Raw genomic sequence first — 18,854 nt, 5'->3', positions numbered from 1 at the left:
CAAACTAAAAAAACGGATCCTTTATTTTTAGCATCCACTGTGCTTATTTTGCATCCGTTTTTTGCCATTTCTGTCCGAGATCATTATTATTATTTTTTTTGATGAAGGAAAAAGACCTTCATGGAGAGCTTTTCCTCCCATCAGAAATAACGGATCTCAGGTGGAAATGGCTAAAACGGATGCAAAAAAATTAAAGGATCTGTCTTTTTTTTTTCGTTCATCTGACGGATCAGAAAACCGGTAATCGGCGATGTTAACCTAGCCTTAGATGGGACACTTAAAAAAAAATATATACATCATGCTTTTGTTTCATGTCCGATTCTAAAGATTTCCAGTGAATTCGATTTATACAGAGCTTTCTATGAAATTCTTCGTGCACATGAGCAGACATACAATTAGGGTTGTTTCGATACCATACCTTTTAATCCCTTGTCTATTCACCCTAATAGAGCTCTATTAGGGTGAATAGGACTTCACACTCTGCCTGCCGCACTGTGCATAGTACACAGCAGCATGGAGCTGACCATGGCAGCCAGGACTTCAGTAGGGTCCTGGCTGCCATGGTAACCGATCAGAGCCCCAGGATTACACTGTTGGGGCTCCGATCAGAAGCTGCCACTGCCACCAATAAGAGGAGGTGAGGGAACTCTGTGGCCATTTCCACCAATGATTTTAATACTGAGGAAGGGGGGGGGGGGCGCACTGCGCCACCAATGTTTTTAATACTGTGGAGGGGGCAGGCGCACTGCGCCACCAATGATAATTAACGTTTAATATACAAATACAGCTGGTGGCAGGGCGCTGCGATCCGTGGCAATTAACCCCTCAGGTGCGGCACCTGAGGGGCTAATTGCCACGGATCGCAGTTTCCTGTCAGAGGCAGGGTGCCGGCAATGTGTTTCTGCCGCCGCTTGCATTTGTAATGTATTAAACGTTAGTTATCATTGGTGGCGCAGTGGCCAGAGCCCCTCCCCTCCTCCAAGCTCTCATTGGAGACAGCAGCAGCACAGGGGGGAGGGAGAGACTGCTTCCTTCTTCCCTGTGCTGCTGAGGGAACATGGCCACGCTGAGAGAAACACAATCCATGTTCTCTGATACTGGGCAGTAGCACAGCCTAGTATCGATAAAAGACAAATCCTGGTATCGGATCGATACCGGGCTAAAAGTATAGATTGGGTATCGAAAGTTCGATACCCGAAACAACCCTACATGCAATTCATATTTCAATGGGGGGGTGGTTGGGGAAGGGGAAACTCCTCTATATTTTTTGGAACGTTATCCTGATCACTAAGGATCAATTACGTGATTAAATTACTTTATTTCTATTTGAAATTGTCGCAGCCTCTATGCCCGTATATTTGAGCATTCACCGCCGTTTCACTGCCTGAAAACTTAACACTCCTACACTCTGCATCCCAACATGTTTCGCTGTGTTACCAGCGTCTTCAGGGCATAATGCATTATCCCCTGAAGACGCTGGTAACACAGCGAAACATGTCGGGATGCAGAGTGTAGGAGTGTTAAGTTTTCAGGCAGTGAAACAGCGGTGAATGCTCAAATATACGGGCATATAGATAAAGCGATATAGCAGGCATCAGACATAGGAAAAATATAGGCTAAGAGGAGTAACGGCTGGGTAGGAGGAGGTGTATGAGGAGCAGCAGAGGCTGCGACAATTTCAAATGGAAATAAAGTAATTTAATCACGTAATTGATCCTTAGTGATCAGGATAACGTTCCAAAAAATATAGAGGATGCCCCCTTCCCCCCAGCTATTCACGCTTTTCTGTATAGAGCCAGCTATAACGGTGGTATACACAATACACAGGTGGATAACCTAAATATTCAGAATGAGCAGGCCCGCATCACTGATAGTTTTAAAGTCTTTAGTTTAATAGGTGTTATAAGTGCAAATATAGGACAATTTATAAGAATAAATAACAAAATAAAAGTGAAGTTTTATTCTAATAAACAGTACATGATCCAAAAACGTAAATAGGTCCTCAGTGACCACCAGTTAGTAATTTAAAATACTAAAACGTTGACATGCACTGTGAGGTCAAAGGTTTAAAGCAATTGACACCGCACTTCATATCACGTCAGAGCTCTGGTGGTGGCCACTGACAGGACACTGCGGTTGCACCATCATTGCCCAAAAGCCACGATGCTGAGCAGATCACACTTCTGTTCTCCATCAACATAAGAAAGTGTATATACAGCAATGATGGCTAACCTACAGCTGTGGGGAAACTAGGACTCTCATCGGGCGCCATTCATTTCTATAGAGTTCTGAGAACAGCCAAGCAAGTGTAGATCTTGGGAGTCGTAGTCTTAACACAGCTGGAGTGCCGGAGGCTAGCCATCTCAGGTAAAACTTCTGCTGTCAGAACTATTGCCCAATTATTTGCTGATCAATAAAAGGACAACACCCAGGCTGAAGTACTGACCCCGCGCCTCTCTTCAGATAACGTGGATCCACATTCCACTCACATTGTTTGGGCACAAGGCGACCTCTTCACTTGTGAAGTACATGAGCTCCTCAACGCACCATCGTGAAAAACACGTACCTGAATATAGGCTTCCGACAGCGTGATCATCTGGGGCAGGATATCGGTTACTTGCAAGTCTTGCAGTTCATACCATTTCCCGGTGCCCTAAACACAAATAATGTAGAATGTCAATCGTATGTTCAGCGCTGTGGAATTAATGGTGCCAGCCCGTCATGATAGTTTGCCATATGCAGCTACTTATATGGCGCTGTAGACCAACTTACAGTGAAAATCATTGCGGCCACTTTTTAAAATTTTCAGCCAGGGCGCCTTGACATAATCACTCTTTAAATTTGTACTCTTCTATATAAAGTCACCATGTTGCCCTACCCTTGGGATGTGGTGCTGACAACGGTCTTTTACAAATGGTGACGATGCCCCACCACAAGGGTTGCAGCCACAGCATACTCACATGGTGGAGGACATGGATGCGGTAGGCACCTTCATTGGGCTTTCCATCATGCACTATGTTTGCTACAAGATCATATGTTGTGTTCTTGTGCGTAGACTGAGATTCTTCTGCCAAATACTCACGTAGATCCACATTTCTAGAAAAATAAATGAAGGGATAAAACTTGGCTTGTGCCAGAAAACCTACAGACACAAATACATACACACAGCAAAGATGTCACCCATGCTGACCAATTATACCCGTCACTGTGCAGGTGGATGACTGGTCACTGGGGATCGACCGATATTGATACTTTGTGAACTTTCAGGCCGATAGCCGATAATTTATACCGATATTCTGGGAATTTTCATTTTTGAAAAAAAAAAATCCTACACAAATCTGCTGAAAATTAATGTTTATTGTTAATGTGTAGATTTTTTTTTATAAATCTTTTTTTCATTTATACTTAATATTTTGGAGTTTTATATTTTTTTTTAACTTTTTGTTTTGTTAGTTTTTTTTTGTTTTTTTTTTTACTAACTTTTAGCCCCCTTAGGGACTAGAACCCTTGTCCTATTCACCCCGATAGCTCTCCATCAGGGTGAATAGGAGCTCTCACTGTCCCTGCTGCTCTGTGCTTTGTGCACACAGCAGCATGGAGCTTACCATGGCAGCCAGGGCTTCAATAGCGTCCTGGCTGCCATGGTAACCGATCGGAGCCCCAGGATTACACTGCTGGGGCTCCGATCGGAGGAGGAGAGGGGATCCTGTGGCCACTGCCACCAATGATTAATACTGGGGGGGTCTTGGGTGGGGGGGCGCACTGCGCCACCAATGGTTAATACTGGGGGGCTTGGGGGGGGGGGGGGGGGGGGGGCGCACTGCGCCACCAATGAAGATAAATCTCTCATTTATTCAAATTGAACAGGAGGCTGCAGAATCACATAGCCGGCTCCCGACCTCTATGAGCGGTAGCTGCGATCCGCGGCACCTGAGGGGTTAACTACCGCAGATCGCAGCTACAGCTCATAGAGGTCGGGAGCCGGCTATGTGATTCTGCAGCTCCCGCCTCCTGTTCGATTTGAATGAATGAGATATTTCTCTTCATTGGTGGCGCAGTGGCCACAGCCCCTCCCCTTCTCTTGTCCCCTGTCCTCCCATTGGCTGCAGCGGCAGCAGCAGCACAGGGGAAGGGAGACACTGCTTCCTTCTCCCCTGTGCTGCTGCTGCTGAGGGAACACGGAGAGCGCTGAGAGCAGCGCGATCTGTGTTCCCAATAAGTTATCGGAATATCGGCAAAATAAATGCTGATACCAATAACAGTCAAAATCCTCAATATCGGGCGATAATATCGGTAAAACCGATAATCGGTCGATCCCTACTGGTCACCATGGACTTCACGATCTGTTCAGCACGTCATTATACATACAGCATCCCTATAATACTGCGCTCTATGAAGGCGCGATATACTCACGTGATCGGGAAATTCACTATAGTCGGGTTCTTCTCCACAAAAAAGTTGTTCTTGGTAAAACGCTTTATACAGAATATCAAGTATGGAGGGAGCTTGGTCAGCTGGAAACGCTTCAGAAAGTTCTCCTTGTAGGTCTTGTACTCCTGTAAAGACACATGCATTTACCAAATGACCTTCCAAAAGCATTCCAGGCATCAGAGTGATTTATGAAAGAGAATGGCACGCTGTTAATCCAGTGCACCCCATGCCCCGGTGAACCCATACTGCCAAACTGGGAACAAACCACAGATTTAGTCACATGGCCTGCGGTGCTTCTGCAAGCTTTGGTGTCTTCTAAAACACCTGGGTATCGGACCCCCAGATCAGACACTGACGATCTATCTAGAGGACGGGACATCAGTTAAAATATTTTGAAAAAGCCCTATAAAAAGAAAAGTCTTGGTTGTGGGTTGAGTCTCCAGGTGTGCCAGTTGTCATGTACCAGTCTTACCCAGGAGACTCCGATCCACTAAGTCCTGCTACAGTACTGATCTGTATCTCATGCAGAAGTGATCTAATAACGGGTTGCCTAGATTCACTGCTGGTGCGGTGCCAACATGCCAGCAGAACACATATGGGTGTGTGTGTGTGTATTATATATAGATAGGTCTGTACCTTTTCTGTGATGCCATTGAACTTGGCCAAGATACTGAACAGTGGCACTTGGGGGATGATGAGCTGCTCTTTCTCATCCTTGTAGAGAGGGGCGGTGGGAAGGTCCAGAGTCAGGTACATAAAGGGCGACTCCAACGTCTTCTCCTGGTACTCCTCATTTTCGAGCAGCGCCTCCTTCTCTTCTGATGGCTGCAGACAGAAAACAGCTGTTATGTAACTTAAATGGATCCACCTCATCACAGCCATCAACATGAATAAGGTTGGCATATCCTACCTAGAAATGGGTGAAGATGGGAATACCTGCAACCAGGTGATTACCATGGGTCCAACCTCTGGCACCCCCCAGCAAACAGCTGAGACAGAGTAGCATGGCAGTCCATCTCATGCTTGGATGACCCATGTCTGCCACGGCGAGAGCTGCTGCTGGTTAGTGGCTCTCTATTCTCATACAGGGGGGTCCAGATACAGGGAGGCAGCCTGATGGCACAGCCACTGTCCGAGTGTTTTATACAGGTGACCTATCCTCAAGATCTGATCAGTGGGGTCCGACTCCCAGCACCTCCGCCGATCAGATGTTTGAAGAGGTCTCAGCGCTCCACTGAGCAAAGTGGCCTCCTCACAGCTTACCAAGCACAGTACCGCCCATTGTATAGGCGCTGTTCTCCACCGCTCAGCCCCGTTCGCTTGAATAGGACTGACTGACACCTACTTCATGTGACGTCACTTACTGAGGGAAAGCTGCGGGCCTCTTAAAGCAGGTGATCAACCGATCAGATACTGATCACCTATCCTGAGGACAGCTCATCAGTATAAAACACTCCGAAAAAATAAACATATCCAGGACATTTTCTATCTGGGTCCATCTCCTGCAGATTCTTGCGTAAAACCACATTATATGCTAGGGAGGCAGAAACCGCTTATACAGGACACTGTACCCCAATAAGTAACGACGTCCTCAGTTTAACTCTTACCAAATCAGGATGGGGAAGCTTCTTCGTGAAAATCCTCATCGATCCCTGGAATACTTCTGTTACGATGGCTGTTACAATTACAATTAAAAGAATATAAGTAATAGTAGAAGTAATGAAAAAACTGTATTAAAAAAAAAAAAAAAAACGGAGACTTGGACGCATCCTCCCAGTGCCACCCTTGTCCACTGGCCATTTATGGTACCGCACTTCAGTCCCAGTCACTTCATTGCAGGGCGATTTAACAATTTTGGGTGAGCTGGGTGACAACCGACATTTCTGCTTAGTAATGCAGTGATATACACCACACTCTAGATCAGCAGAAACTGGCAGTGAGAAAGCAGGGAGACTTCATTACATAGATTTACTATTTTTCCATTCATTTCAGGAGGTTGTTTCAAGCGGTTACGCTGCGGCTTCCGTGATCTCTCACAGTCGGCGCTGAGGAGGGGGGTCCAGTATGTCCTCAATTGTGAAGGCCTAGCAAAAATGACAAGCAACTCCGGCGGACTCAAAAGAGACACAGTCATGACACTCATTAGGCCAATCTAGAGCTGGAGGGCACGGGCCGGAAAGAAAGCGTGAATGGCGTTGAGGGAGAAAACCCCGCTCACCCGTCACTGAAACGTCACCAGTAAGCGTAGGGCTCCCCATCCGTATATCATTACCACAGGGACGGGGGAGGCAGAAAGCAGCAGCACCCCCTAAACCCTGCCATTTGCTGGCTACCCTTCCTGCTGGTGGGCATCTACAAAGGGTCCGTTTTACCCTTGAGGACAAGAAAAATGTTTTGGATTTTAACTCTTTGCATTCCAGTACCTTATGCTTTGGTCATCGTTCCTGACTGAGGATTTGTCTGGTAGGAAGGGTTGTACTGACCATCATAAACTAGGCTATAGATTTATTGTACAAGTCGTTACCCTCATGAAGATATCCAACAGGTGTATATTATTATGGCAGCATTTTCGCTTTTCATCCCCGCCTACCCAGAGCCAAAACTTTTCTACTTTTCCATCAACACAGCAGTATAAGGGCTTGTTCACTGAGCGATGAATTAAACTTGTATTGGTAATGGAGGTGGAATGATGGGGGGGGGGGGTTTGGAAATGCAGCCATTTTGTTTTTTTTATATTCAAAAAATTAAAAGGGGCTTTCCAGGATTTGTACATTGATGGCCTATCCTCAGGATATGGGGTATGAGAACCCTGCTGATCAGCTGTTTGAAGTGACAGGTCATCACTATCTGATCAGTGGAGGTCTGACTCCCGACACCCCCGCCGATCAGCTCCGGTGATTACCGCGGCCTCCTCACAGTATACCAAGCACAGCGCCATACATTGTATAGTGGATGTGCTTGGTATCGTAAGCTCCGGCCTATGGGATCGCGGTGCGCTTAGGCCATGTGACTGGTGTACGGTGATGTCACTGACCTAGCACGAGGCTGTAGCACTCAGCGAGCGCTGCAGTCTCTTTAAAACAGCTGATCGGTGGGGTGCTGGGAGTTGGACCCTCACTGAGAACAGGCCCCTAATATACAAATTCCCTTTAAATTACATGTACGTCATGCACGTAAATTACATGTATGTCAAGTGTTAATAAATGCATGACTGTGCACTGTACATTACACTGTATACTAACAGGACATGGGCACACCTAAGGGTTCTCCTGGAACATGGTTAGACAAGCCCTCGGCCACGTCAATAGACCCTGAGCTGTCTCCTTAACTAGCTCTGAGCCAAGGCTCCTGAACTCCTCTTACAAAATCAAAGGGGATCGGTTTCACCCTTCGAATGCTGCGATCAGCACTGGTTGGGGCATTCAAAAAAAGTTTGTTCCTATGATATCCGCCATTAGACTGGGGCGGAGGCCTGGTATTACAACCACTGCCTGCGCCTGATCACACAGGCACAGTTGCAGTGCCCTTGCAATCAGCATGCCAAGCAAGGTTGTCATGAAGTCCTCATGTCAACCATCAACTGAAATGAAGCTGAAGACAACAGGAAATACTTGTAAAGGACCTGCTATCTAAGAGGCCGGAAAGTGTGAGAAAATGGTTGTGCCTCGCTGGGCAGGGAATGGATAGCAGCATGATACCATCTGACAGAGCTCTAATCACCCAAGGTAATATGATGGTGGAGGAGAACATGAGGCGAGACACCACCGCAGGGGGTGGCAATATACATGGAACAGTCTTCTGATCCCTACCAGCAGCTATGAGATGTAGTAAAGCATCTACCGTGATGCGGGTCATAAAATACAACTTTGGAAAATGTGGCTCGTATTTTATTTCCTTCGTAATTTGAGAGTTTTTAATATCCAACTTTTGGATTTTGCCTTATGGTCCCCTGAAGAACCGGCTTGATCTTAGAAGAAACGAGTTGGAACACCCAAAAAGGACGTATAGGGAGGTAATAGGGGTAGCTGAGGGTTTAGCCACCAAGAGACGCTGTCGCTCCTTACGGCAGGATATACCACGCACTCCTTACTATGCACTCCATCATAGGTTCCCGCTTTTAGGGGCGCGTCCTGTTACGTATACACTCTGCGCTCCTGCGTCTGAATGGTAGGTCCGATATCCTGAAAACCACCCCTTTTAGATGACGCATCACCTCCTTATGACAACAGGATTAACCCGTTCTTGCAGGTAGAATCTATGTTCGTCCCATATAAATGATCCCTTCATAAAAGATGACGTGCCTGGCTAGAGGATTATCTAATCACAGAACTAAATTGACCAACAACACGGCCTCCATAGATCGTAAGGAATAGGCTATTTTTAATTGCCATGGAAAATAAATTGGATTACCCTTGGAGTGCTGTGCAATATTATTCTATGGATACCTCGGATGCCCTTAGTAACCTGCAAGAACGGGTTAATACTGTTGTCAAAAGGAGGTGATACGTCATCTAAAAAGGGTGGTTTTCAGGATATCGGATCTACCATTCAGACGCAGGAGCGCAGAGTGTATACGTAACAGGACGCGCCCCTAAAGGCGGGAACCTATGACGGAGTGCAGAGTAAGGAGTGCGTGGTATACGCGTCAGAGGACGCGCCCTACTCTGATTGGACATCGCCGAGGTCAATGGGAAAGGATGATACACCAGTGGCAGCAGCGGAGGGATGGGCGGAACTTTGCGACGCATAAAAGGAGGTCATTGGGAGCGCGCGCACGTCTATACCCCACTTCCCCTGAAGAAGCCACAGCAGATATATAGTGAGGGAAAAATCAACCGTGCTATATGAATTAGGGATCGACCGATTATCGGATTTACCGATATTATCGGCCGATATTCAGGATTTTGAACGCTATCGGTATCGGCATCTATTTTGCCGATATTCCGATAGTGTATGGGAACACAGATCGCGCTGCTGACAGCGCTCTCCGTGTTCCCTCACAGCAGCACAGGGGAGAAGGAGCAGTGTCTCCTCCCCCCTGTGCTGCTGCTGCTGCCGCCAATGAAAGTACAGGGGACAGGAGGAGGGGAGGAGCTATGTCCACTGCTCCACCAATGAAGATTAATCTATCATTCATTCATATACAGGAGGCGGGAGCTGCAGGATCACATAGCCGGCTCCCGACCTCTATGAGCTGTAGCTGCGATCTGCGGTAGTTAACTCCTCAGGTGCCCTGTATATTAATAAATTAGAGATTAAGCTTCATTGGTGGCGCAGTGCGCCCCCCCCAAGCCCCCCAGTAACAGACATTGGTGGCGCAGTGCGCCCCCCCTCCCCCCCAGTATCAGACATTGGTGGCGCAGTGCGCCCCCCCTCCCCCCCAGTATTAAGCAGTGGTGCGCCCCCCCTCCCCCCCACCCCAGTCGCAGTGCGCCCCCCCACAGGATCCCCTCTCCCCTGCTCCTCCGATCGGAGCCCCAGCAGTGTAATGCTGGGGTTCCGATCGGTTACCATGGCAGCCAGGACGCTATTGAAGCCCTGGCTGCCATGATAAGCTCCATGCTGCTGTGTGCACAAAGCACAGAGCAGCAGGGACAGTGTGAGATCCTATTCACCCTGATAGATCTCTATCAGGGTGAATAGGACAAGGGTTCTAGTCCCTAAGGGGGCTAAAAGTTAGTTAAAAAAAAAAAGTTACAAAAAAAAAATAATAAAAACACCAAAATATTAAATATAAATGAAAAAGAAAGATTTACAAAAAAAAATACACATTAACAATAAACATTAATTTTCAGCAGATTTGTGGGAATTTTTATTTTTTTTTCAAAAATGAAAATTCCCAGAATATCGGTATAAATTATCGGCTATCGGCCTGAAAGTCCACAAATTATCGGTATCGGTATCGGCCCTAAAAAATCAATATCGGTCGATCCCTAATATGAATACATATCCAGTACCTTCTAGGGTCCAAATCGCAGCCAACAATAGGAGTTTGTAGCACACCCCTGTGTCAAGTGCCGATCAGTGGAGCATCCAATAGAAATTTGAGTAGACCGTTTACTGTTGCCAATAACGGAACCCCTCAGTTAGGGACCATATGAGATAGATATAGGAATTGCTCCGGGGAATGTGCTACAATCAATAGCACTCAAGCAGACGGACAGCAATATAGCAATTAAAGTGATACACAACAACCTAAATATAAAAGGTTGAATATACTGACCGGCCAAAATTGCCCCACAGAGTGAAGCATATAATAGATTCTTAATAGGACGGACTGTAATATGCCCCAAGCAATGCACCCGATAGGCATAAATGAGTAAATATAAGGCCACTAAGAGCAAACAGTAATAATACAAACTGCCTATTACTACCTCACTGGACCCTGATAATTTTAAATAGGTTTCTTTATTGTTTGTAGGTCTATAATTAATTAAATAAAGATAAGCATTTTAAAATATCAGTTAGGGACCCCTAAAGGGATTATTGGTCCCACAGACCGTATTTAAATTGCAAGAAATATCCCGAGGGTCTCTAAAACTATGATAATTAACATTTAATACAGGAGGCGGGTACGGCACCTGAAGGGTTAACTGCCGCTGATTGCAGCTCCCCGCCAGCACCCGCCTCCTGGATTTGTATTAAACGTTCACGTTCATTGGTGGCGCCTGCCCGTCACTCCTCAGCGGTGGCAGCTGCAGCAACGACACAGCGGCGAGGGAGAGACTGCTTCCTTCTCCCCTGTGCTGCTGAGGAGAACACGGATCGCCCTGAGAGCAGCGCGTGCCATGTTCTCTGATACTAGACTGCGCAATAGCGAAGCCTAGTATCGAAGAAAAGCAAATCCCGGTATCAAGGTCGATACCAGACAAAAGTATCGATTGAGTCACGAGTATAGATGGACCCTGTGCAATTCTACACAGTGGCGCCAACCTTCATAAATTGTATATCTCCTATGGATTTATGTTGTGGGGTTATGTTGAGCTTTTTAATGAATAGAGTAAAAGTTATGTTTTAATGGGGTCATTTTTTTTTTTGCCAGTAATTTCTTCATAGTTTGAGAGAAAAATAAAATAAAAAATTGTTCTGAGCCTTTTCCGGGAGGGACAATAAACCTACAGCTCAATTAGGGGTTTCGTAAGGGTATCTCCTTCACCACAACGAAGTTCAGGTGCCAAGCAGCGGATGCCGTGAAGAAGCAGCACACAAAGCCCCCATGGATCGCTGGAGAGTCACGTCATGTCCACTCCCTTCCTCACTGCACTCTATACAGACAGGTTGAGACCATTTACTTACTTTTCTTTTTCTTGGTGCCACCAAGAGCAGAGTTTAGCGCATTTAAGAACCAGGAAAGAAAATCGACTCCATCACCTAGAACAAATACAAAGAGTTGGTAACGAGATCCGCACGCCACAGAATCCAAATGAGTTCCTAAACGTTAAAGGGAACCGGTAACCGTGAACGCGCAGTGCACTCTGCGGGCAGCAGGTTATAGAGCAGGAGGAGCTGAGCAGATTGTGATATGGTTTTATGGGAAAAGATTCAGTATATACATTTCAATCTCTGCTCTTTCTATTCTTAGGAGTCAATGGGGTGGTCCTGTCACATACTGTGCACACACAGCTAGGATTGCCCACTGGACTGAAAGGGCAGTGATTGGGGTACAGAAATTATTAGGAGGGTGGAGAGGGAAAGAATAGAAAAACGAGATTTTTGTATTACTTACCAGTAAAATCTCTTTCTCGCTCTTTCCTTGGGGGACACAGAAGACCTTGGGTATAGCTCATCTCCCTAGGAGGCGTGACACTAAGAAAAAACTGTTAAGCCCCTCCTCCACAGCTATACCCTCAGCCTGGAGAGAGAGGCTGCCAGTTGCGTGTCCAAGTAGTGAAAAAAGGCAAAGTCCAAAAGTGGAACCAACAAGCCAACTACCCAACGGGTAAAACAACTCGGAAACCGTGCAGAGAAAACCAAAGAATGGGTGGGTGCTGTGTCCCCCAAGGAAAGAGCGAGAAAGAGATTTTACTGGTAAGTAATACAAAAATCTCGTTTTCTCGCCCAGTTTCCTTGGGGGACACAGAAGACCTTGGGACGTTCAAAAGCAGTCCAAGAGGGGAGGGACCACAGCACCAAGGCGAAGCACCCGAAGACAGCAAGGAAATGCCGCCTGCAAAAACCAGGCGGCCCAAGGCAGCAGCCGCCGAAGCCAGAGTACGCACTCAGGAGAACCTGGTAAAGAGTGCAAGGAAGACCGTGGCCACCCTGCACAATGACATGGCTGAAGCCCAAGGCCTCCGGCCCCGGAGGCACCAACCGCTCTGGTGAAATGAACAAATGAACGGTGACACCAAAAAAACAGAACCCTGCCCTTGAGCAGTAACCACAGCAATAGCCATTTGGTTAAAGCGGAGGAAAGCACCCAGGAGCCGTTAACCTTGGCGCGGACCTCCTGGAAACAAGAGACCGAGCGTCGACAAGAGTCGGAGACGTCCAAACAAAAAAACCGCAGACACTTCAAGTAACAGAGTCCCAGTCGCAGGTCCAGGCCAGACTGGAGAAGACCGAATCATGGGAAGAGAAAGGCAGAATTGGGTGAATGACCAGCTTCCTAAAGAACCCCAGGGAAGACCCTAAGTCAGACAACAGAACCTGGACGAAGCACGGCCGGGAGCTAACACTAGTGTGCTCGCTGGACTCGTCTGGGCAGACGGGAGGAAACCCAATGCGAGTAAGCGCAAATCAGTGACACGGGCAAAAAGGTCGGGAAAACTGGTCCCGTCGGCCCCCGAGCAACGCCGTCCCGAATCCACGCGGAGTGGGGGAGCAGATGGACAAACGGAAGGAACCGAAAGGGACCCGGCCAGTATCCAACAGACTCCAGGACAAGTCAGGCTAAAGTCCTTGTCGTTGTAGCCACCACAAGAAGGTGGTGTTCTACAGTCCCGGTGTGGGGGCCTGAAGGGTAATCTTGACAGAAGAAAGTAGGCCCGCCAGGTTACCGAGAAGGTAAAGTCCAAGTAGGACCATCGCCCAGAATGGTAAAAGTAATCTGCACCCAGCGGGAGGACAGAATGCGGCAAACCCGGTAATAGGCACACAGCTAGTACAGCCAGTGTGAACCATGGAGACAGTACGAGGTCATAAGGAACACCGGGACCATCCATATGAACAACCATGGTCTCCCCAGGGGGGAGGGCAGTGAAGGAACAGCCCCTGAAGCCTGGCCGGGGCAGAAGCCACATCGGAGTAAAACTGACCCCGGAGAAGCCAAAACAGAGCCGTCGAGAGAAAAATAGCCGAGAAGACGGATGACAGCCTCCAACCGCAAGGAGGAGCGGGCAACAGGGAAGCCACAGGACCGCACAAAAGCAGAACTCCGCTACTCCGAGATGTCCGGCTCACCAATTCGCAGAAGGCGAATACCCTAACGAATCGAAAGTGGAGGTCCCTGAGACCTGGGTAATCGAGCAACCAAGAGAAGTTGGGCGACCTGCTCGAAAAGAGCGGCTAGAACCTGGTAGCAAAACAAACTGAAGCACGGAGGGTGCCAACAGGAAGGACTCAAACCAAAACGCATCCAAGAGGAAGAAAGGCAACAGGCGAGGGAACCGTAATCCCGCCAGAGCCAACGTAGACTGCGAGGGACGCTGGAGACAGCACTCTCGACCATGTGACCGCTTGCGCTGGGAAGCAATGCCACAGGTTAACTAATGGGTACACATCTAGGAACCACAAACACTCCCCAGGCGGAAGGGCCAACGAATATGGTGGATACCGTCACAACGGAAACACCAAATATACCCTCTGAACAGAGAATGGATACCACCCAGCTCGCTGCAGTAGAGAGCAATAGAGCCCGTCCAGGCCAGGTGAACAGAAAGATCTCTTCAGAGAAGAATGCCAGGCCGGCGGCAATCACCGTATCCCAAGAGAAAAACGTCAAGTCGCAGGAAGAATGGAGGCATACGTACAAGCAGCCCCATAAGCAGTGAGAAAGCCAACCCACCTACGGAAGGAGAAGGCATACACGGCCCAACAACGCACAGAGTGCCCAAGAGCGTCCGCCCACTGCGAAATAGTCAAACAGCAAGGAGGGCCAGCCACAGAGTCCGACAGAATCCACGGAAGTGCAAAGTGCAACCGGAAGGGGGGACATACACAAAGGACTAGTATGGCATGCGACGGAACGCAAGCAGTCCGCCCAGAAGAGAGGGCAATGTACTTGGCAAACATTGCGGGCAGCAAGCGTGCAAAGCCCGCCCCACAAGGGGGTGATGCCCAAGACCAGCACCTACTTCAGAGAAGTAAGACATACCATATTCCGCCCAGAAGAGGGCCATGCACATGGCCACACCGCATCCAGCAGGACGTCCACCTAGTGAAAAGTGGACATGCACAGGGTAATCCTAGCATTAAGTGAGTGTGCAATAATCCACCAAACACCGAATTTTGTGAGAGTACAACTACTCCGCCAATGAATGGGGACAAGTACAAGTCCAGCACAGCATATACAAGGACAGTTGTGAGTCCTGTGAGCGCACAAAAAGTCCACCCATGGAATGAGGGGTGGTCACGCACAAGGCCAGCACCGTATCCAATGGGAGTGCAAGCATTCCACCCATCTTAGAGGCCAGCAACGTATCTGGTGAGAGTGCAGTATGCTGCCCAGAAGGGGGAGCCATGCCCATGGCCAGTATTGCAACCAGGGAGAATGCGAGCACCCCGCCATGGATGGGGGTCAGGCACCTGGCCAGCAGCACACTGGCGAGAGAACAAATACAGTCAGTGAGAGTGTGTGTATGTTGCCTGAGGAAAGGAGACATGCCCATGGCCGGCAGCGAATCCAGTAAGAGTGCCGTACACCGCCCACGGAAGGGGGAACATGTATATGGCCGGCAGTGGATTTAGTGAGTTGCAAGCATCCCACCATGGAAGGGGGTCATGCACGCGGCCAGCAACTTACCAGCGAGAGAACGACCCCAGTCAGTGAGGGCGTATGCATGGCGCTTGAGGGACGAAGGCATGCCCAAGGCCGGCAGCGAATCCAATGAGAATGCAGCATACCGCCTATGGAAGGGGGTTATGCACATGGCCGGCTGCCCAGCACCATAACCAATGAAGTGCAGTATTCCGCCTAAGGAAGGGGGTCATGCACAAGACCGGCAGCGAATCCAGTGAGTGCAGCATTCCCCCCCTGGAAGGGGGTCATGCACAAGACCGGCAGCAATGCAGTGAGTGCAGCATTCTGCCTATGGAAGGGGGTCATGCACAAGACCGGCAGCGAATCCAGTGAGTGCAGCATTCCGCCTATGGAAGGGGGTCATGCACAAGACCGGCAGCGAATCCAGTGAGTGCAGCATTCCGCCTATGGAAGGGGGTCATGCACAAGACCGTCAGCGAATCCAGTGAGTGCAGCATTCCGCCTATGGAAGGGGGTCATGCACAAGACCGTCAGCGAATCCAGTGAGTGCAGCATTCCGCCTACGGAAGGGGGTCATGCACATGGCCGGTATCAAATCCAGTGAGTGCAGCGTTTCGCCTATGGAAAGGAATCACGCACATGGCCGGCAGTGAATCCAGTGCAATCCTATGGAAGGGGGTCGTGCACCAGACTAACACTGTATCTGGTGAGAGTGCAGATTCCACCTATGGAAGGAGGACATGCACAAGACCGGCAACGAATCCAATAAGTGCAGCATTCCGCCTATGGAAGGGGGTTGTGCACATGGCCTGCAGCGAATCCAATGAGTGCAGAGTTCTCGTGCACATGGCCAACACCGTATTCGGTGAGAGTGCAGTATTCCACCTAAGCGGGGGGTCATGCACCAGGCAAGCCTGCAACCCGAGAGAGTGCAGTATCCCGCCTAGGAAGGGGTTGTCTGCACATGGCAGGCACCATAGCTGGAGGGTGACGAACTCTGCCTACAGAAAAAAAAGAGAGCGCATGCACTTGGCCAGCGCTGTATCCCGGAGAGGGCAAGAACCACTTAGAAGGGAAACATGCACCAGCCGGGGAGTGCGACACAATGCCGCTCATGGAAGGAGCACGCATACAGGCGGCGCTACCGAGATAAGGCTGCAGCGTCCTGCGCAGCGCACAAGATATCCATTAGTTAACCATTTTATGCATTTCTAAATAAAAAATAGCCTCACTGAGGCAGAAAGAAGTGCCACCATACAGGTGCCCAGCATAGAAGTAGAGGTGGGAGGGGCGCCAGCCATATAGGCCCATCGGGAGCCGCCGGTACCCGAAGGGTTAACAGCCAACCAACCTGGAAGGGAGGAGGAAGCGGCGCCGTGATCCCCTGGGGGCGGGGAACCTCCAGGCGGGAAGGATTCGCGCCCGGAGAAGTTCCCGCCCCCTCAACAGAGGCCGGAAGATTGCGGCCTAGCAGGCCGTGAAGCCGGGGCCTAAATTTTCTGCGGCACCCGGCTGACCGGGGCCGCACAGGAAACCGGAGCGGACTGCCCGGACAAACCGGCCGCGGAAGCCCACCCCGCGGACCGGAAGTCAGGGGCCCGGGTGGAGCGCCGGAATGCGGCCCAGTAGGCCCGAAGCCTGGGCCAAAATTTGCGGCGCCCGGCCGACCGCAAGTCGCCGACGGCCGGCCGGAATCGTTGGAGCATCGTGCTCAGCCAGATGCCGGCCGCGGGAGTCTACCCCGCAGGCCAGAACAGTCGGGGGCCGGGAAGGAGTGCCGGAGTGCGGCCCAGCTCGGAGGTGCGGCCCAGCAGGCCGGGAAGAAGCGCCGGAGGTGCGGCCGAGCAGGCCGGGAAGTAAAAAACCCAAGCAGCACTGCCGTCAGGAAAAAGCCCCCGGTCCAGAGCAGCGCATCGGTGAGGGGATGGGGGGACCCTGAGACTGGGTGCCCGTGAGGATGCGAGCACAGCGTTCCCAGGAGGGACGCTGATAAGTGAATGCCTATTCTCAGCATTCTGCTGCTAAAACGTCCCATGAGGGCCAGAAGGGAGGAGAGGGAGCAGGAGTAGAATGTCGCCCCGCAGCACCCCAGGGGCCAGCCTAGGTCCAGCAGTGACCGAAGGGTCCAGAGGCCCAGTATGGGGGGTCAGGCACGCAGGAGACCAGGGTGGGGGGTGGGGGGCGTAGGGCTGGAGAAGCCACTCTCTCACCATAGTCGTCTTCACCCTCGGTCCATTCCAGCAGGGTCGCCCCTTCAGCAACTGGCACCGTAGTGGCAGGACGCTGGAAGAGGGACTTGGCGTGCGGGCGACCCTTGCGCTGGCGGGATGTAGGGGAGCTGGGCTGCCCTGATCCACCTTGTCTTCTGTGGGGGAGGCAGCAGTGCGGATGACCGGCACTGGCGCAGCTCAACCCCGGGAGAAACAGAGAGGTCTAGTGCGTCTCTGTTGTCCCTGATGATCTGGAACAAAAAGAAAAGAAAAAAGTAAAAATCAAAATTTAAACAAGGAGAAAACAGCCCTGCAGTAGCAGGGAGTGTCTTGCCTCCTTGGACACTAAGCTAAAACTGGCAGCCTCTCTCTCCAGGCTGAGGGTATAGCTGATGGAGGAGGGGCTTAACAGTTTTTTCTTAGTGTCACGCCTCCTAGGGAGATGAGCTATACCCAAGGTCTTCTGTGTCCCCCAAGGAAACTGGGCGAGAAATGTCAACTCTTTGTATATCAACGTGCAGTTAAAAGGGGTTGTACCATGAAAAATGCAGTTCCTGGATCCCAATACTTCTGTAATTGGATTCAGTAAGTTATTAATTGAAATCTATAGCGCCACCTGCTGTTTGCTCATTTTCAAAATTCTTTGTCCAGCTCACCGAGATGGAAGCACAAGCTCAGTTCCATCCTTTAAGTGCCACAAGCTGGTGAAAGGACATGTCCTCTGAGAAAAAGTAGCCTTAGGGGGCGTGCACTAACACTTGTGTTTCTATTTTCCGGTATTGAGATCCGTCATAGGGTCTCAATACCGGGAAAAAAACGTTCCGTTTTGTCCCTATTCATTGTCAATGGGGACAAAACGTAACTGAACAGAACGGAATGCTCCAAAATGCATTCCGTTCCGTTCTCATACCGGAGTGCAAACCTCAGCATGCTGCAGTTTGCTTTCCGTTCTGGGATGCGGAGCAAGACGTCATGACACACATTGCAAGTCAATGGGGACGGATCAGTTTTCTCTGACACAATAGAAAACGGATCCGTCCCCCATTGACTTTCAAAGGAGTTCATGACGGATCTGTCTTGGCTATGTTACAGATAATACAACCATCTGCATCCGTTGTATTATCAGTAATGGAAGCGTTTTTGCTGAACCCTGACGGATCTAGTAAAAACGCTAGTGTGAAAGTAGCCTCAGATGTCAGCTTGAAAGAAATCTAGCAGAACAATTGGAGCAATGGAAGTGGAGGCCTCTGGATCCATGTGAGGTACAGGGCTGGCTCTAGCATGGTTAGACA

At 49.6% G+C, this 18,854-nt stretch overlaps 1 protein-coding gene across 1 annotated transcript in view; it reads right to left on the bottom strand.

The window, feature by feature from the left end:
* USP39 (ubiquitin specific peptidase 39) overlaps positions 1-18,854 on the bottom strand; it is a 34,389-nt gene that overhangs the window by 597 nt on the left and 14,938 nt on the right. Inside the window, exons 7-12 of the mRNA XM_044279154.1 lie at positions 11,728-11,802; positions 6,039-6,106; positions 5,068-5,256; positions 4,414-4,556; positions 2,961-3,096; positions 2,567-2,653 (exon numbers count right to left, since the gene is read on the bottom strand). Coding sequence (XP_044135089.1) covers positions 2,567-2,653; positions 2,961-3,096; positions 4,414-4,556; positions 5,068-5,256; positions 6,039-6,106; positions 11,728-11,802 — 698 coding nt within the window. The remainder of the gene's footprint in view (positions 1-2,566; positions 2,654-2,960; positions 3,097-4,413; positions 4,557-5,067; positions 5,257-6,038; positions 6,107-11,727; positions 11,803-18,854) is intronic.

Source organism: Bufo gargarizans, chromosome 2 (genome assembly GCF_014858855.1).
Source record: "Bufo gargarizans isolate SCDJY-AF-19 chromosome 2, ASM1485885v1, whole genome shotgun sequence".
In the NCBI taxonomy this organism is placed as follows: domain Eukaryota; kingdom Metazoa; phylum Chordata; class Amphibia; order Anura; family Bufonidae; genus Bufo; species Bufo gargarizans.
This window is presented reverse-complemented; position numbering and strand designations above follow the sequence as displayed.